The sequence below is a fragment of the Acanthopagrus latus genome, chromosome 21 (genome assembly GCF_904848185.1).
Source record: "Acanthopagrus latus isolate v.2019 chromosome 21, fAcaLat1.1, whole genome shotgun sequence".
Classification (NCBI taxonomy): Eukaryota; Metazoa; Chordata; class Actinopteri; order Spariformes; family Sparidae; genus Acanthopagrus; species Acanthopagrus latus.
In genome coordinates, this window is record NC_051059.1 from 815,990 (window position 1) to 834,863 (window position 18,874).

Genomic DNA, 18,874 nt, shown 5'->3' on the forward strand with positions numbered 1-18,874 from the left:
TTTTAAGCCCTGGATAGATAAGGGTTTAACCACCATCAAGGATCTCTACATTGATAATCATTTTGCTTCTTTCGCCCAGCTTCAGATGAAATTCAATCTTCCTTCCTTCTGGTCAATGTTTTCGTTATTTGCAAATTAGAGCTTTGTTAAGCAATTGTTTGCTCGCCTTGTACCAATTGCAATACATCATGCTTTTTATGATACCATGACCAAAGCTCCTACTTCCAAACACCTGATTACACAGTTTTTTAACCTCTTCTCCAAGGCAACCCCCTCTCTCCAGATTAAAGAGGCATAGATCAAGGACACTGGGGAAATTATCTCAGATGAGTTATGGGCGAAAGGGCTAAAGAGTATAAAAGCATGCTCTATTAATGCCAGACTTCAGCTCATTCAGTTTAAAGTAATTCATCGGTTGCACCTTTCTAATACTAAACTGAGTAGAATCTTCCCTTCTGTCTCTGCCACTTGTGATGAATGTAAATCAGCGGACAAGACTCTCAAACAAATTTTCTGGTCCTGCTCTAAGCTCACAAGTTTTTGGGCTGACATCTTTCATTTATACCGTGTCGTATATATAACAGACATGTGGCTCCAGATTGTCTCCTAGTGATATTTGGCTGTTTTAATGACTCACTAGTTCTCCCCTCTGCTTTACAACAAGCTCTCATGTTTGGTGTGGTCATCACAAAATGTTGTACTGATCTTGTTTTCCACCTACACCTGAGACTCTGACATCCTTTTAACAGTGAGCCTGCCTCGATCCTTTTGAACTCGCCCTCCTGGTCTTCATTTCTGATCCCTTCCTAAACATGTAGAGATAAAATAAAGATATATATATAATAATAATAATTAAAATTGCGCTCTCTCCTCTGTCATCTACTGTCAGAGTTCATCAAATCAAATCAAATCAAATCAATTTTATTTATAGAGCACTTTTCATACACGCGCGTGCAGCACAAAGTGCTTTACACAAGAAAGATAGAACAATAATAAAGAATAAAGAAAGCCCCTCCCTCCCACCCTCCATACTACATACATATACATACTCACACACACACACACACCTGCACACTCTTACTACTGGCAATAGGGAGACATGGCAAGGCACTGAGGATGGAGGAAGCGCCACCTTTGGGGCCGTCCACACTGGGAGGAGTCACAGGCTGGGCCACGGGGGGCACCAGTGCCCGGGCCCCCGACCCTGACAGACAACAGCTGGCCGGGCCGAAGGGACCCAAGGACAGCACCCCCAGCAGCAGCAGCCCAGACACAGCTCCCAGTGTGGAGGACCCCCCTGGGGAAACTCTGGAGTTAAACCTTAAAAACATAAAACATAAAATAGGATGAAAACCCAGACAATTTCAGCAGGAGTGCTCTGTAAAATCCCCATGAAATTTGCAGCCACTTCAGAAGTTATAGAGCCTCCCAGTGTTCTCACTGGGGCCTTATCTTGGTTAAGACTGGTGATGTTACAAAATACTCAGTAGTGGTCAGACACAGCCAGGTTGGCAACAGATGGACAGGGTGTGTCTTCTGGTTTTTTTTTTTCTTTTTTTTTTTTCTAACAGGCTGCCGGTCAGCCGGCGTCGCGGCTACGTCAGAGAGGCAGGCCAGGCCAATCAGAGGCCACTCAGGCCAGTAGCATGTGAGGAGGACAAGACGATTGGTTCGTTTCCAATAACACCCGACCCAACAGACGTATCAACACAGACAGTGTGTGGAGGAAGGGGTGTGTGACGTGTGTCAGGTACCTGCTGCGGTGTGTGTGTGTGTGTGTGTGTGTGTGTGTGTGTGTGTGTGTGTCTGTGTGTGTAGTGAGCGGACCGGAGAGGACACGAGGCTTCGATGATTCGCTGATGGACCCCAACCCGAGAAAAAAAAGAGAGAAAAGGCGGTGCCGAGAGGGAGAGAGAGAGAAAGGCGCTGGAGGATGACGCGGCCAAATGCCTCAAATTGACCGATTTATTAAGCCCCCCAGCCATGGTGCCATTAAAAAAAGACGTGTCTGCAAGTAAGTTACGTAAAAAAAATTTTTTTAAAAAAAAACACTGGTTCTTGTCAGTATGAGGTCCAGGGACCCCCAGGGGTCCTTGAGGCTGTACACTTTACACAGTGTTAATATGTAGCCTACTAGGCCCTGGCCTTGAAATTAAAATAAGGATTGGCATTTTAAAATCACTCATTTACAAGCCACTTTTTTTAATTTACTGTTTTTGAAATTATTTATTTGTGCAACAAATGGGATATAATCATTCCATTATTATGCATATGAATACAAGGGCCAGACATAGGCTACACTATCTTACTGTAAGAACTATAGTTTATGGAAACTAACTTGTGTGCGCGTGTGCATGTGTTGTGTGAACGTGTATTTGAAGGCTGTCCCCTCATAGCTGATTAACTGTTTGATTTGGACTTAGTTGTCTTTGTTGCTACACATAAAAAAATATGTGCCAATGAGGCAGTTGATTTTCTACATGACATGACTTTTTATGTATAGCTGTATATATACAGAATATACTGTATTGACCATTTGCCATAGTGTTAATAATATACCTTTTATTTTTTTATTTTTTTATTTTTTTTACATGGTAATGACAGTCTATTTCATATTTTATATTTTATTCTCCCAGTCTGGCCCTGCAGAGTCTAAAACTTTAAATGAAATAGAATTAGAACAGTTTGATAAAATTGAATTAGAATTAAATGAATGGGCGTCGGGGCATGCTGCCGTCGGGGTGTGCCGCGTAGACGTATTCAGGGCAACACCCTCTACATGTTTGAGCAATCTGCTGAATTTAGGGAACACGAAGATATAAGGTTTGACAATGTAGGCCATATTATGTGGGAGTTATTTGGCATCACCTGCTGGTCATTTTTAGTGTGTGTGCGTTACAGGGGCCAGTCTATGCTACGCCTATGAATTTCATCGACATAATAGTTACGGCGTGGACACAGTGCCAAATATTTAATTAGACTGCCACCAGAGCGCCACCTAGTGGCGGATTGGTAACAGTTTTGTCAGCTGTCCTCAGGAGAGCATTGGCAAAGATTGTCCTAATCGACCAACCGATGTTGAGATATAAAATACTTCAATTTAAAGAGTGCCAACTAGTGGTCATCTGCCAACATTTTGCACAGGTGGAAATGGGCGGGGCCTATACCATGAGATTCAGCACAATTCAGTGAACGCCTGGATATAAGGTTTTTGAATGTGCGACAAAGTATATGTGAGTTATAAGCTAAAACGCACTTTCCGTGATTATAGTGCCACCTAGTGGTGGAAATTGAGAATGACAATTGATTTGGTAAGTTTTGGGGTTGATGTTCAGGCAGTGAAAAATGCGAGGGACAAAAAATGGTCACTACAAAAACAATAGGGACCTCGCAGGTCGAGACCTGCTCAGGCCCTAATAAAAGGATGTTTTCGCTTCTATTCACAAGTCATTACAGGACGAAACTGAAGCAGCTAAATGGAATTCAAGCATTATTCATTATATTATTTACACCTGTGATATGTCAAAATGTAATAGATATAAATATTTCCAATTAACTGCACTTGTTTTAGTTTTTCATAGTAATGACCACTGATAACTAACATCAGTCAGGTGGATTATTTCTAAATGTCTGACTCTGTATTTAATAGATATTTTTCCAATGTAAATATTTACACCACCTGTAAAAGCTTCCATGGAGATGGTACTTCATGTAAAAACACAAGTATATGTATCACAAATACAGATCAAACAATGCACACATTCATAGAAAAGAACCTATTCAAATTACATTTTGGGCACAATACACATTTGTGCACTCAGATCAAATATCAGTCCACTGAAAATAAAGCCATGTGCACATGGACATTTTTATTTGGTGAATATTTTTATACTATTAAATATGCTGCATTTGGTTTGTATTTTTTAATTATCTGGGTTACTCGTACATGATGCATCCTGAGTTCTTCTAAACACATCCCAGGTTTGAGGTTTAAATCCACTTCTTACTTTTTTGTGTTAATGAATATGTTTTCTTTATACATTCATACTTAATATTTTTAACCATTATGGTGCTTGGACAACAAATAATTAAACAATATAATAACAATAATAATAACTTTACCATAATAACATGACGATATGTACAAATACTACTACTAAAACTGAAATGTTAGTAATTTACAAAACAGGATCTTACCCTCAGTTTGAGTCCAGTACAACAATATCATGGCCAGAAACAACATGTATGATTCTTTTCTCATCTTCACCGTCGCTCACCTCTCACGCTTGACTGAGGATGTCTGGAGTCAGTGTACATCTGACTGACAGAGATGATGATATGAAGTCCCAGACAGGATGTACACCTTTGCATTTCTGTGACAATGAAGGCTGAGATAACCATAGCAGAGACTATTTCCGCAGATAACACTGACCACAACATCACTGTTAATGCCTGCAAATATGGTACATAAGGGTGGAAGTCCCCATGTGTTGCAGACAGAGTTCAAGAAAAGAGATAAATTACAGTGGAACGCACATCAGAGCTGATGTCAGCACAATAACAGGAAATCTTTGATAGTTATCCATCAAATCAAAAACTCAGAGACACTTTGTAACAGGAAAAAACCTTACAATTAATAATAACAATATATGATAAAATATAATAATTAATTTCATATAATAACACTTGATGATGGCTTGTACTTTACAGCGTCCCATGGTAAAACCCAGCCTCATACACTTCCCGGAACATTCCTACACAGAGACAGCATGGTCACTTGACCTTTCCTGAGGGTTCTGAGGGTTTCAGCCACCAACTTTTTCTTGTGTGTTCCAAACTGAAAATTTATTGTACATTTCTTTATTTTATAATATGCATCATGAAAGCACAGTATAAACTTAAAGGTGCTCTGTGGAGCTTCTCTGTTGTGTCAGACTCCATTTCTAAACCTACGTTAGCTTCTGTTGCCCTCTGTTAACAGAGTGGAGCAAGGCACAGAGACAAGGCCCTCGAGAACATGCCCAGTCGCATCCTTTGGCCTGTCATCTTATCACTGCCCCTCTGTGGTGTGCTGTACTAAGACCTACAAATATAAATTACTTTCAAAACACATTGGCCACTTAATGGGGATAAACAATTACTGAAGCAAAATACTAATTTTAAGGACCACACCAAACCTCTCTTGTCAGGTGAAGTGTCAATACCTCAGATCTTCCTCATCGGCTATGATCCTCTTCATTTCAGTTAGTCTTGCTTTAATTCATGTTACGACCCAAAATACATCTATGATTAATCAAGAGATTATTATACAACCCCTTTGTGCCTTGCCCTTTACTCTGTGCCCTGATTACAAGTCCGCTAACTGTCAGAGGGGAGCTGGGAGTCTAAAGCCAGGCTTCGGTGTGTGTGTGTGTGTGTGTGTGTGTGTGTGTGTGTGTGTGTGTGTGTGTGTGTGTTTAATGTTGTGATGCGACAGTCCAACAGTAGAGGGCAGCAGAGTTAAATAATTATCAGTCAGGCTGTGGCGTCATCTGGGTCCATTTAAGAGAATCATTCACTGTGACAAAACATATTAATATAGCTTATTTTATTACACACTCATATCAATGCCAAATACTGTTCTAATTGAATTGAATTATTTTACGTATATCAATATATAACAATACTGTATTTCTACATTGTTATAATGTTGCTTACATATTGTTAGAATATAATATGGCTTAGTATTACATATACCGCATTTATATCACATACTACGTTATTTGCGTTAGACTTTATTTTTTACTATATAACCACAGACACAGTAATTGTCAAGCCTGAGCAGGGAAGTGGACCCAGGAGATGGCAGGCAGGAAGAGCAATGGGTGATAATAATCAATATATGATGATGAGGACCCCAACAATTGGCCTTCCTTTCCTTCTCAAGCTACGTTGAAATTGCATCTTTAACAGCCCAATTTTCAAAATTTCCCCTGTTAAAAAAAAGACTGTCTGCAGGGATAAAGTCAAGTATAGCAGAGAAACACAGGTGAGGGTAATAAGTGGGAAAACACTAGGAACAGGACTGGGCTGAGGGAGATGGAGTGCCGGTGCGGAAGGAAAGCAGACTGGGGAAGAGCCCCACAAAACGCACAGAACCATGGCCATTCTCCTGACACGCATGACGGACATCATGTATGAGAGCAGTAATTCTGTTCATTAAACTATACCAGATCTCCTGTGAGCACAGCTCCGTCACATCAATTAAAAATAGTTTGTGACACAGAGAACTGTCTGTTTGACTCCTGAATCCTCTTTTCAAGCAAACCGAGCACAGGTGACAGTCTAAGAATAGAGGGTTTCAGATGCTGTACAGACTTGTAAAGTCAAATGGTCATTTGTATTTCTGAGCTTAACAGATAAAATCGACTTGACTTGTACTGAAGTGACAGCTTTATCCCAGCAGATTAAACAGAGTAAACACCAGCCGGTGTCGTCCTGACACCGAACAACCACACCCTGCTTCATCTACTAGAAATTAGCCTCAAATATTTGAACAAGCCTGTGGTCTGTTTGATTTACTTTGTCAGACACAGCTGACTGAACAGCACAGGTATTCAATCAGCTAATCCATATAATATGTATGGACTCAAAGGATAACACTGATGCTGAACTGTATCCTTTGTTTTTGTCAAGTAATTTAATAAAAAGACCAAAACAACAATGGAATAGCTCATCTCTCAACAGTCTTATTTCCCTGTCCTGTGCTTGGCCCCAAGCATACTGTGTCCTAGAGATGTAAATATATATCAACAAACAGCTCACAGATCAATCATTTCAGCTGGACACTGTATTTTTTCACAAAAGTTTCAGAAACAGTGAACACAGAGTACACTGTGTATACTGGAGGGACTACTTTCAGGAGTGGATGATCAGGCCAGCAGGACGATGTATATAGGACTGAGTAAAATAATCTACAGTGTGCTGATGAAGGAACAGCTCACCCAGTCAGGTCCGTTCATTGTTGGTTTGGTCTTTTATATCAAAATTAAATGTAGAATATCAGCAGACTTATCTTTAAAAACAACAGAGTTAGTGCGCATGAGAAACACTCTGCTGTTTCTCATGGTAAAGTGAAGAAGTTGGAAAACACTCAGCGTTTCAGTTCCGCATTTTATTGAATCAGTGTTGAAGTCTTTCGTTGCTTTACAATAACAGTCATCAGTTTTCACAGTTTATGTCAGCTTGTCAGACACGGTACCACAAGACTGCACACACACACACACACACACACACACACAGAGAGAGAGAGAGAGAAAGCTGCTAATAGAACACAAGTCATCTACATTAAACATTATGTATACACTGACACCAAACCTGTACTGACGCAGACAGTGCAGACAGGGATACTAACACTATTAATGATACAAATAGTAACAGGACCATATCCAGGGTTTGAACTACATGGGAGCTACATTATAGGACTGCCTAATCAGTTGACATTTTCAGCGTAAACAGAAATATGTACTTATTCTTGCCACAACCACGTCATGTTAAAAGGCAACATAGTACGAGAGAGCCATGACTATAGAGGAAGAAGTCCCAACAACCATTAAGAAGGAGGAAGTTGTCCACTTGTGATTGGCCCTGTCAGGACAGATGGTACAGCCAGGTCTGAACAGGGTGATAAAGCTAGCCATGACAACGCAAATATGTTGCAGTCTCAGGCGCCTCTAGCATTGCAGCAATGTCAGAATGGAAATGAATGACTGATAATAAATTATGACACAGAATATGATCAAATAAACAAAATAACAACCACGAAGCATGGATGGTTCTGAGCGGATTTAAACCATCAAACCTCATGACTCTGCTGAGCAGGATTTTTCTTGTTTGTTCCCAGAAACAGCCCAGAAAAAAGAAAATGTGCTAAATTTAACATTTTTACAGCTTGGATTCATCCAAATGAAGATGGTTCTGTTGAAAATATTTCCCTTAATGTTGACATTATTTTCAAAGTCACATAATTCAGAAATTACGGAGGCCTGGGGGTAAACCTGAAGGTATTTTAGTAAATGTAGGTTCTCTGTCACAACTTTCCCATGGATAGGATCCTATAACCTGCATTTATTGGTAATTGTTTGTCCTGATTGGCAGAAGTCACTGTTGCAACGTTATTTCATACATTAATTATAACCAAACTACTGGTACTTTGACAACTCGTTCATCATCATGGATAATAGCTCATCGTGGATCATCAAAATATATAATAAAAGTCACTTGTTCTTGAGTCCTGGCTCCCCTGGGGCGGAGCTGCGTTGCATGTAGAAGTATCCTTGAGCAAGATACTGAGCCCCAAAATTGCTCCTGATGTGTAGTTGGCACCTTGTGATCCATGATAATAGGCCTGTGACTGCTTTTGTTTTCACAAATGGTGTTTGGGCAAATTATACCAAGCTCAAAGACACACCTGTGTCACCTCCAGGGTCCATAGAGAACAAATATTATGTTAGAATAACAGTTTGTAATGTGTGTGCATTCATTCTACATGACCAGCCTCTGGTGTTTGAACATAATGTGTCTGCCTGTGTGTGTGTGTGTGTGTGTGTGCGTGTGTGTGTGTGTGTGTGTGTGTGTGTGTGTGTGTGTGTGTGTGTGTGTGTGTGTGTGTGTGTGTGTGTGTGTGTGTGTGTGTGTGTGCTCGCGAATGTGTGTGTGTGTGCAGGTACATCTGTGGCTCATGTTAGTTTTGACAGGCTGGTTGTAAAGACTCATATCATCTGATCAGGACACAAACTCTCTCTCTCTTTCTCTCTCTCACACACACACACACACACACACACACACACACACACACACACACACAGGCAGACACATTAGTACAGTGATTTTGGAGATATACCTATAGTATGCATACAGGCACAGGGAGGCTGAAACACTTACATACAAGTATTCAGTAAGAATGACATGGGGATAGAGAGGTTCTGCAGAACAGGACACACCTTTGCACACACACACACACACACACACACACACACACACACACACAGAAACACGTACACACAGGAGCACACAGTTAGGGTGTGAGATCAATAGTTTCTTTGTCCACCTTCAGTCTGCAGCTGTTCTACAACCACATCAACTTTCCCTTTCTCCCGCCTTCTCCATTCCTGTTTTCACACCTCTTCTTTCTCCTCTCCTGTGACGAGAGAGAAATATGAATCAGATTCAAAGAAAAGAGAAACCAGATGTTCTCTATCACTGAATAAAACTTGTGAGGGAATCACTGAGAGAAGAGAGAGAGCTTTCAGTGCTCCTCTGATAAATTTTAGAGCTTGTCCAGCTCCATCAGACTACTAAGTGTTTCTTTGGAGAAGAGAGAGTAAAGTCGATAATATTTCCATCTGCAGGTTATAACCATGTACAACCATATATAATGGTTAAAACAACCATTTGTTTGACATGAGAAATCTGCCTCGGTCTCAAATGTGTCAGCCAGTGTGTTGATGTGAAATAAAAATACGGTATGAATGATGAATCAATTACACACATATGAACTGGGACCAGCTCCATCAGAGGATGTCCACTGTTTGTACAGAAAAACATACTGTTTGCTTCTGTGGATGGATAAAATGTTGATCTGTCAGTTGATCACACATGCTACAACAATTCATCCTTTTCCAGCCTCCATGATACAAATTATGTGCGTGGCTTCCAGCATGTCATGTCACTGATTGACATTTTGGTAACAGAACATTCATCCTGATTGTTATCATTCACTCATGAACATGTACTGTAGGTTAGTGACTTCACTGAGTTAAAACTACTAACAATGTTATTATATCCCAGCCTCCTTAGCTTATGCATCTCAAACCTTGAAGGCCACTGTATCATTGCAATTCTTTGTTTCTTATGCTAGTTCTGGCAAGCACCAGAAGTACAGTACCATCCATAATCATCTCCCGAGTAACCTCCAAAGTGACCTCCCCAGGAAAGTCATGGACAGGATAAATTGCAATTAAGTTAGATCATCACCATCATCAGGTCAAAATCTTAATTTGTCCAATACATCAGTTCATGAATAAATACCAGTGAATCAAAAGGCATTCTCATCAGCCTCAACTGTACTGAGTTTATTGCTAATTGATATATGTTAGCATGCTAACACACTAAGCTAATGTGGTGACATTATGCCTACTCAGCATCTGCATATTAGCATTGTGATTGTGGGCTTGAATGATCTTAATATCCACAACGTTTGCTCTTTTCATCTGACAAGAGCTGGTTGTATTTTCATATTCACATATATGCCGATGACAGCAGATTAACGCAGGCAGCAGGTCGCCCTGGTTTGGTTTCTATATGTTCTGGCAGGCATGTGAACAAAAGAGAAAAGGTGAGAATGTCCTAACAGCACTTGATTTTTACACAACATGTCATCTTTACACTTTTGTGCGTGACCTTCATCCATCAGCCTCTCTTCTCTACGTCATGTCTCAGGTGGGTTTGTGCTGCTGGGACCAGATCAGTCTCTGTTTAGACTGCGAACAATTGCCCTAGGTTCCTTCCCTCCTTTTTCTCTGCACTCCCTCTGTCTCCTCCTCTTTCATCCCTGACATTCTCAGCACTCATCCCCACAGTACACCTTTATCTGCCTCCTCACATTGTTTTCCCTCTTCCACAAGCCTCCTGTTACACTTATCTATCTGTTCCTTGTATATGGAATACAATGATGCTAGCTCAGACCTTCACTGGCTATCACAGCGTTATATAAACTCTCCACTGGCTCTCCATGAAGATCTCTGATGGCTGCTGCTCTGTAAAGAGTAAATGGTCTATTTTAGTTGGTTTTAAAATGTATTTGTGTAAATTTGTATAAATGTGAGATGGGCACGACTCATTGAAAATAAAACCAGACAGCTAAACAACTGCATTTGTCATTGTGTGATCAAGACTCTTGAAAAACTAGGACTGCGTGGCCACTCTAATACAAATACTGCCCCCTGTGATCCCATGCTACCTCGCTATGTCATGTTGGATTGAGAGGAAATGACATACTGTGCATTTAAACATCCCTGGAGTGATACAGACGTAAAGTATGAGATATATGTCTACTGGTGCTACACTATGGTTAAAATAGAGCATTACTGCATGTAAGAGGCTGTGCTCCTCCTAATCCTCACATTGTGTTGTGAGCCAAGGCCGACGGATGTTGATGTGAAAGCATCACACTGTGAGAAGAATCATTTGTTATGAAGATAAGTTGCAGGAAAACATCTTAACATCATCTTTATATGCTTACAGGTAGAAATAAACACAAAAATATAATAATCCCCAAATTCAGAGCCTCTGTGTCCTCATTTGTTCAAAGTGGACCTTCAGTGGAAAAGTCTCTTCTGTCTTTTTTTATCGTCCTCGTCCACTCTGAGCTCCAAATGTTCTGCCATGTTCCTCTGCCGCAGTGCTGCTGAGCTAAATCTGGGATCCCTTCATACACTACATACTGTATATAGGCTATTCTCAGATTAGTAACTGAACTGGGTTAGTTCTTCCAGGGCTTGATCCATTACACTGAAGTTTCAGAAGAGAAGACCTGAGGGATAGCATGCCTACTTCCATTAACAGTCAGTTCATTGTGAGGAAATGTGCTGAACTAACTAAAGATACAGAGAATAAATTCAACTTATCATAGTCCGCTTATCATCATTTATGCATCAATTTTCTTATGAGATTTTTCCTCACGTTTATGCAGCTCCCAGCTACCCCAGCTACATGTGGTGTACTGTATGTGGGTGGTGGATAGCCAATTGTAATACTGTTACCTTCTATACTTGTATCTGAAGGTCCTGTAATTTGTCTGAGTTGGCAGTGTTCAGTGAGGGTCACTGGAAGGCGGCACGAACCATCCGGTCACTGAGCGGTTGGGTGGGACGGAAGTTGTCCCCCAACAACCCATCATTCCCTTCTTGAAGCTCCGCCCCTTTGACATGGGACCGCAGCCGCCGAAACTCCTCAATCTACAGGGACGGAAGACAGAAACAATATTTTAAAGGTTAGGTACACATAACAACTTTTAACAATATGGTCAAATTTTAAGGGCCCCTTTTATCTGCCTTCTCAGGCTGATACTTTTGTTTTGGATGATTCTAGAAAATGCGTTCAGAGCACACACCTGCAGGCATTAACCATCGTGTTTCTGAGGGTGGTGTATACTTGTGACATCACAACTTTATGGAGGTCCTGATGGCTCATTTAAGGCACAGTTTATGCTACGTAGATAAGTAGGCAGGCAGGTAGGTAGGTAGGTAGGTAGGTAGGTAGGTAGGAACAGCATGTAGGTAGAACTGACTGCTTTTGGCCTTCTGCAGACACACGGGATGCTTCAAGCATTCCATATGACTTCAAATATTTGCTCTAAGCTCAGGGTTGTATTTGCTGTTAGACACGGTCAGTGCTGAGTAAAAACAACCAGACTGGGGAGGGATTAGAAGACTGGAGCCTATGTAGAGTCCCTAACCTCAGAGAAAGATCCTGAAGAAAGCATGTCAGATGGCTGAACAAATAGATTCTGTTTCCGTTTAGACATCTGCTCACCTGCAAGAAACAACATCTCACAGACACTGTTGTTGTCTCCTGCTCACACCAAAATGTTAAGGTCCGAACTGTGACAGAGATGATCCAAAATCTGACTTCCCGTTCATGAGAAATGTTGCAGCTGCAGATGCTTTCACTGTGACACACATGCACCGCAGAGCGGCTGCTTCCATCGTCCAAAAGGAACATGACAGCAGTTCCTGTGCTATCCTGCTATTGGTTTACAAAAGGAGGATTTATTATCCAATGTCAAAGTGCAAAATGTGTAGGCATAGCAGCTGTTCAATGATACACACACCGTTCTGCATGAACATATGCACCGTGCACACACACTATTGCACTGGCTGTCACTGACTGCTATAAGACCTTGGTCCATAGTGATCAACAATAGCCTGATTTTACAGGCGTGTATTCTAGGTGAGCAGGAACTGCTTTTTCATCAGCAGTGGGACTGTGGCTGACGCACACACACAACGACAGGCTCCCACAGTACTTACTGATAAATCAAATATGGTAATATTTGCTGCATATAGTTTCAACTGTTTGTGATGTTTGATTGTACTTATGGTGTTGTATTACTTCTTCTGTGACCTGCTTTCCAAACATCAGCCTCTTCTAATTATTTTCCATCAACTGCTAGAAACACAGCTCTGAGTTTCTTGACTCCTCTTCTTCTGAGGATTTCATACTGTGAGGTGTGTGATGAGGGTGATATACAGAATGACAAACAGGTGAGGCAATAACACTGCCTCAGGTGAATCCAGAGACATGTGCATCCAGTGCTCCAAACTCAACAGGAAAGCATTGTAATTATTGTGTGACTCGCTGGTTTGGTTCATTCATGAATTTGGTCAGCAGTTACAGCAGATGCATTGACAAACACCTACTGGAGGCAATTAAGTAGCTAATTGCTGAGCATACAGACATGATACACATACATGTAGTTTCAACGAGACGAGAGGAGGCGAGGAAAGGAACAGAGGTTGTACAAACTGAGAAATGAGAAGAGGGGACTAAATCCAACATAATCCAAGCAACATAATGCTTCCTGTAAGCCCCCAGGTTAAGAGGAGGTAGATGGATGGGAACCTGGGATCACAGTTATCTCAGGTTTGTCTGATAGGGGGGGTCATAGTGTTGGACTTCCTACGAAAAATCCTGCTCTGATCCATTGTTTCCTCACCTGGAAGTAATAACTGGGTCTGAAGAACATTTTTCTGACCTTTCTATGATTTTTTGTTTCGTTCTTGTTAATTACTATATAAGTTTCCCTAAAAATGGTTTGAATTAGATAATTATTTTATTTAATTCTTTTATTTAAAGAGGCATATGTTTCTTTCCATTTTAGCATTCCTTTAAACAGAAAACATTCTTGGTATATATACTTAAGCCCAATAAATGGGTGACATTTTGGAGCATGGAATCCAGTTTTCAAAATAAAGCCATGACATTAAAAAGCTAACATCTGTTCTCCTCTGTTGTCTTGAAGGTCACTTCTTTTATGTATAAAAATAGCCAGACGGGGAGGATGTCTCAGTGAGGAGGGAGCTATAACAGTATATAGACTAGTGCCATCATACTATTCAGGTTCGGAAGGAGACAAAAGACTGGGCAGAGGAGCATTGAGAGAGCATCTAACTGCTGCGGCTCAGCACTCTTTTGGGAGGGAGGGTGTTGTTTGCAGCCATTTAGGACTGCCGGCGATGAAGACAGATAGAGCAGGGGGTTAGTTGTTCGTGTGCTAGGAGGGGAGGGATGCTGCCCCCTGTAGAACGTCAGGGCAGGGACTGTAGGAGAGTGCAGTAGCTGCCACTGCTCCTTGTGTGTTCTTTCTGCCGCCACGCGTGACACCAACGCCCAGCCAAACTCTGTCCTTACTGTCCAGCGAAGCCACTTGGACGGCATCTGAAGCTCAGACCCCGGGGGAGTGTCTCGCTAAGCAGCGAATTAAGTATGGTGTAAATATTTTTGTTATATGTATTTATGTATGTATGGATACATAGGCCTATTTTGTAGTTTGCATAGTATGGGGACGGAGTAGGTTACAGGTGAGGGAGGGGAATCTGTAAGTCATAAGTGGGACATCCACGTGGTTTCACTTTAAACAATGTGTTGTGGATTGCTGTGATTTCTCAGGTTGATGTGGTTGATAAATTGCAATGCCTCCTGCATTCTACCTACCTACCTACCTACCTACCTACCTACCTACATACGAGCCAGTAATCTACTCTTTCTTGGCCACTTTGTTATGTATACCTTCGTTACAACCAGTCTGCTGGAAGAAAGAGAAGCTCCACTTTTCTGGAAACACTCAGGCTTTATTTCTATTTTACCTGTAACTGTGAGATGGTGAGGGGATAGCGGTAGAGGATCCAGGTCACATTCTCACTACAAGGTGGTGTGGTCAGAGATCCCTCATACACCCAGTAGTCTCTCAGTAAAGGATCTGAGGGCAGATTGAACAGTTCATGTTTCAAAGCAAACCATGTCTGGGCAAGCAGCTTTTATACATATAATAAAAGATACACGTTGCTGAAATTGCAAGAATTACCTTATATATTCACAGGGACAAGTAGGCCATCCACTCAGTAAGAAATATAGGGCAGCTCAATATACAGAAATGATTAAAGCTCCAGAAATGCATATTTTTGTAATATTATCCTAGTGCTTGTCAGGTGGTTCATATACCTTTTTTCATGATAAAAGTAAATGTAGCCAAGTGAACTGCAGGCTGTTAATGGGTTTTATAGACAAACTTGAGGCATTATTACTGTAAAAGCTTCCTTTACTTATTAACCTTTGCTGAGCAAGGCTAATGAGGGAGGCTTTTGAATTCTTGTCAGTTTATGTAGCTAGTTAAAAAAAATATAAGTGTCTCATCAGTGGTGATCTATTAAAATCTGATTATATGGTGTTGCATGCTAACTGTTTCATTGAAATGTGTATTTGCCTCTTTTAGAGGGGAGTTATGCTGTGTTTAGGTCCAGGGTTTAGGTCTGTTTAACTTTATTTTGGACTCATGTCAAAATATTTACACTGTATAGTTATTATTATTATTATTATTATTATTATTATTATTATTATTATTATTTGTATGTGAATGCACAGTACATTTCCACAGAAATAATACACTTTGTTGAAGTTACTGAGGCAGTTGAATCATTTTGTGGATCAAAAAATATATTTATTTGGACTGTATTTTTGTTTCTTTGTTTAGAAAGGAGTCTGAGACTGCTGTCTATATGTCTACTTTGTCTATAGCATTTAGTCCTTTGTCTATTAAGTCCATTTTGTTTATGGCTGTGTAGTTGGTCAGTCTAATCCAGAGGGGAACCCTCTGGGCCTTCTAGGTAGTCAATGAAGGCCTAAGAAAAAATATTGAAATAATTTTGTGTACTCCAAATAAATGTATTGAATTATATATTATCTACTTATTTATTTGTTTTTATTCACTAAAATAATATGAATAATTTGTAGATTAGGCAATTATAAACTTGGACTCACTTGTTTTGGCACACAGTGAGCTAAAATTACGGAACGAGAAATGGACCAATCACAATTTTTCTTCTGTTGGTATCTGGGTAAATTATTCCTCTTGCAGGGCCTTGGGTAGCAGCAACGAAGGCCCGTGTAATTCAAGTGAATGTGGCAAGAATTTGACATTGACAGGTGCCTTAGCCAATCATATTTCTCTGTGTTGGGGGCGGGATCATTTCACGGCCTCTTCCGGGCATTCGCGAATACCTAGCATGACCGTATATAAACAAGGCGACCCTGAGCGTCTTAAGCAAGGGAGTGGAGGAGAAGAACGAACAGGAGACAAATATAGCGTATGAAATGGCGGCAGATAGTAGTGAAGAAAACTGTGTGATTACTGAATTTATTGAAACTCCATTTTCAAGATTGCTCTTTCAGGATAAACTGGAAATTGTCCAGATAGGTCGACCGTCCCCCGCCTTGCCAGGATTGGTGCAATCTAGCAAGAGTTACCAGAGGCATTTTCAAGCTAGCAGCTACGGCCGCTACCCGTGGCTAACGGGCAGCCTGCGCACCAGCAAGCTGTACTGCTGGGAATATGGAGAGAATGTTGTTCCTTTATTATTCAATCAAATAAAATAGATTTGAAACCAGAAAAGGGCATTATAATTCATTACTTGTGTTGTTGTTGTTGTTGTGAGTGTACGGCAGGCTGTGGCAAACGATATATAGCGCAATTCATTACTTATGGGAAACATTTCAAGCGTAGGCCCCGCCCATCAAGTGCAGTTGAATTCGCAAGCAAAACTTTAGAACTTGAAAGCAAAGAGGACTGATTTATAAGCAAAATGGTCATATGTTTTTACTTACAAACATTAGTTTTGATTAAAGTTGAAGAAATATATTCTCTCTTTTTTTTTTTTCAATTGCAACCTATTCTGTTTCGATCTTAAAAAAAATTTATGATTGCCACTCACTCTTTTTTGCTCTCAAATCTCTTTTTTGGTTTCAAATCTATTTTATTTGATTGAATGATAAAGGAACAAAATTCTCTCCATACTACTGGGATTGCCTGCTTTTCAGTCCCGATAAGGAGCCCGGTGCAGCATGGGATTCAATAATTTGAGTTGCTTAACCAAAGCAGCTCATCCCAGCTGGGCTGTATGACCCAGCCTTGCACACTTTGTTAAAAAGGATTGCAGGATGGACTTAATTTTTAAGTTATCTTCATTTGGTGAGTAATGTTTTTTTCAATAACCATAATAATAATTATAATAATAGGCCCTGCTTCATACATACATTTATTTCTTACGGTAATGGTGCCACAACTGTGCATCAAATTAGATAGACCATGAATATTATTGGTTTGTTGAAGTAGCAAAAAATTAGATATTCTAAATATTCAGTATACATGTACTTCTTATTAACATTTTAAATTTGACAGAATAAAAGCATGTTGTGCTTAGAGCATAAGCTGTACCGATCAGGATGAATTAATGTGTGTGTGCATTTCCCGAGGGGCTGAATTTGATGTTTGAAGTCCAGCAGAGGACCTTACTGTGGAAAGCAGGTAGGGAAGAAATCACTGTCTGCACCTTGTTGCTTTGCATTTGTTCAGTTGCCAGGTCAAAGGAAACGGACACTTAGTTAGACAGTGATTAGCTCCTCAGGCTGTGTTGCCTCTTGAAGCAGTTTGGAGATAATGTATCATAACAGAAAAATTCAAATGGCTGTGACTGTAACTGTGTGCATCTGTATGTGTGTGTGTGTGGTCAAGGTTTCAAAGGAAAGTCGAAGCCCAACCTGTCGAAGCAGGACACAGCAGTCTGACGTGTGGCCTTGCGAATCCTGTTTTGTATGTACACAATCAAGATTCGCCAGAACGCCCAGCACTCGGAACGCCTGACACTCATCATTGCTTAGCTTTCAGTCCCCCGTGACATACCACAATCTGCCCACAGACGATGACTGATATAAATGAGATTTAAGCGCCTAAAAGTGATTTTTTTTTCTATCTCACTCTCTCTCTCTGTCTCACCCCACCTCTGCTCTAAGGTCAAGCCTCATGTGTCCAGATGCTACCCTCTGCGTGTGAGATCATGCAGTTCGACCTAATCCCTGAGCGCCGGGCTGTTAAAAGAAAGTTTTATCTGCACATGGTGGAGTAGGAGGCTGGGGAGGAGGCCCAGTGATGCTGCACCACAAACAGCCTGGAACACAGAACTCTACTGAGGCCTCCACCTCAGATCTGTGCCACTGTGCTCCGACTCTGTGTCACCTCAGGGCCCTCCACGTGGTTTATGGCAGACACTTGACTGGTGTCAATCAGCTATCTGCTACCACCCATTCGCACCCTTAACCTTGTCACCACACACACAAAGTACTTGATTTCAGAATAAAACAGTAATGTCTTGTACAAGCTGCAGCGATACCTCCACTGGATAAGACTTTTGATAAACAACCCTTATTGCTGATGTGTTCAGATGGAATATATTTCAAGGGAATAGATGAATATTCTAGACATTTTACTTTCATTCCAGCTAAACATACAGTACCAGTCAAAAGTTTGGACACACCTTCTCATTCAGTGTTTTTTCTTTAGTTTTATTATTTTCAACGTTGTAGATAAATATTGAAGACATCAGAACTATAAAGGAACACATGGCATTATGTAGTAAACAAAAAAGTGTTAAACAAAGCAGAATATGTTTTATATTTTAGATTCTTCAAAGTAGCCACCTTTTGCTGTGATGACAGCTTTGCACACTCTTGGTATTCTCTCAATCAGCTTAATGAGGCAGTCACCTGGAATGGTTTTCAATTA

General features: G+C 40.7%; 1 protein-coding gene and 1 long non-coding RNA gene across 3 annotated transcripts in view; one reads left to right on the forward strand and one right to left on the reverse strand.

Moving 5' to 3' along the window:
• Positions 1-1,050: 1,050 nt before the first annotated feature.
• Positions 1,051-18,874, reverse strand: part of ca8 (carbonic anhydrase VIII) — a 36,528-nt gene continuing 18,704 nt past the window's right edge. The window contains exons 7-10 of one of the 2 annotated variants that reach the window (XM_037084830.1): positions 14,907-15,019; positions 11,802-11,996; positions 7,254-9,178; positions 1,051-1,067 (exon numbers count right to left, since the gene is read on the reverse strand). In XM_037084830.1, coding sequence (XP_036940725.1) covers positions 11,862-11,996; positions 14,907-15,019 — 248 coding nt within the window. In that variant the 3' untranslated portion in view covers positions 1,051-1,067; positions 7,254-9,178; positions 11,802-11,861. Of the gene's footprint in view, positions 1,068-7,132; positions 9,179-11,801; positions 11,997-14,906; positions 15,020-18,874 lie in introns of those variants that run through there. The other variant, XM_037084829.1, reaches the window with a different exon arrangement.
• On the forward strand, positions 17,052-18,626 carry LOC119011583. Its single transcript, XR_005072224.1, has 3 exons — positions 17,052-17,620; positions 17,828-17,905; positions 18,106-18,626. It is a non-coding gene; the product is annotated as an uncharacterized LOC119011583 (long non-coding RNA).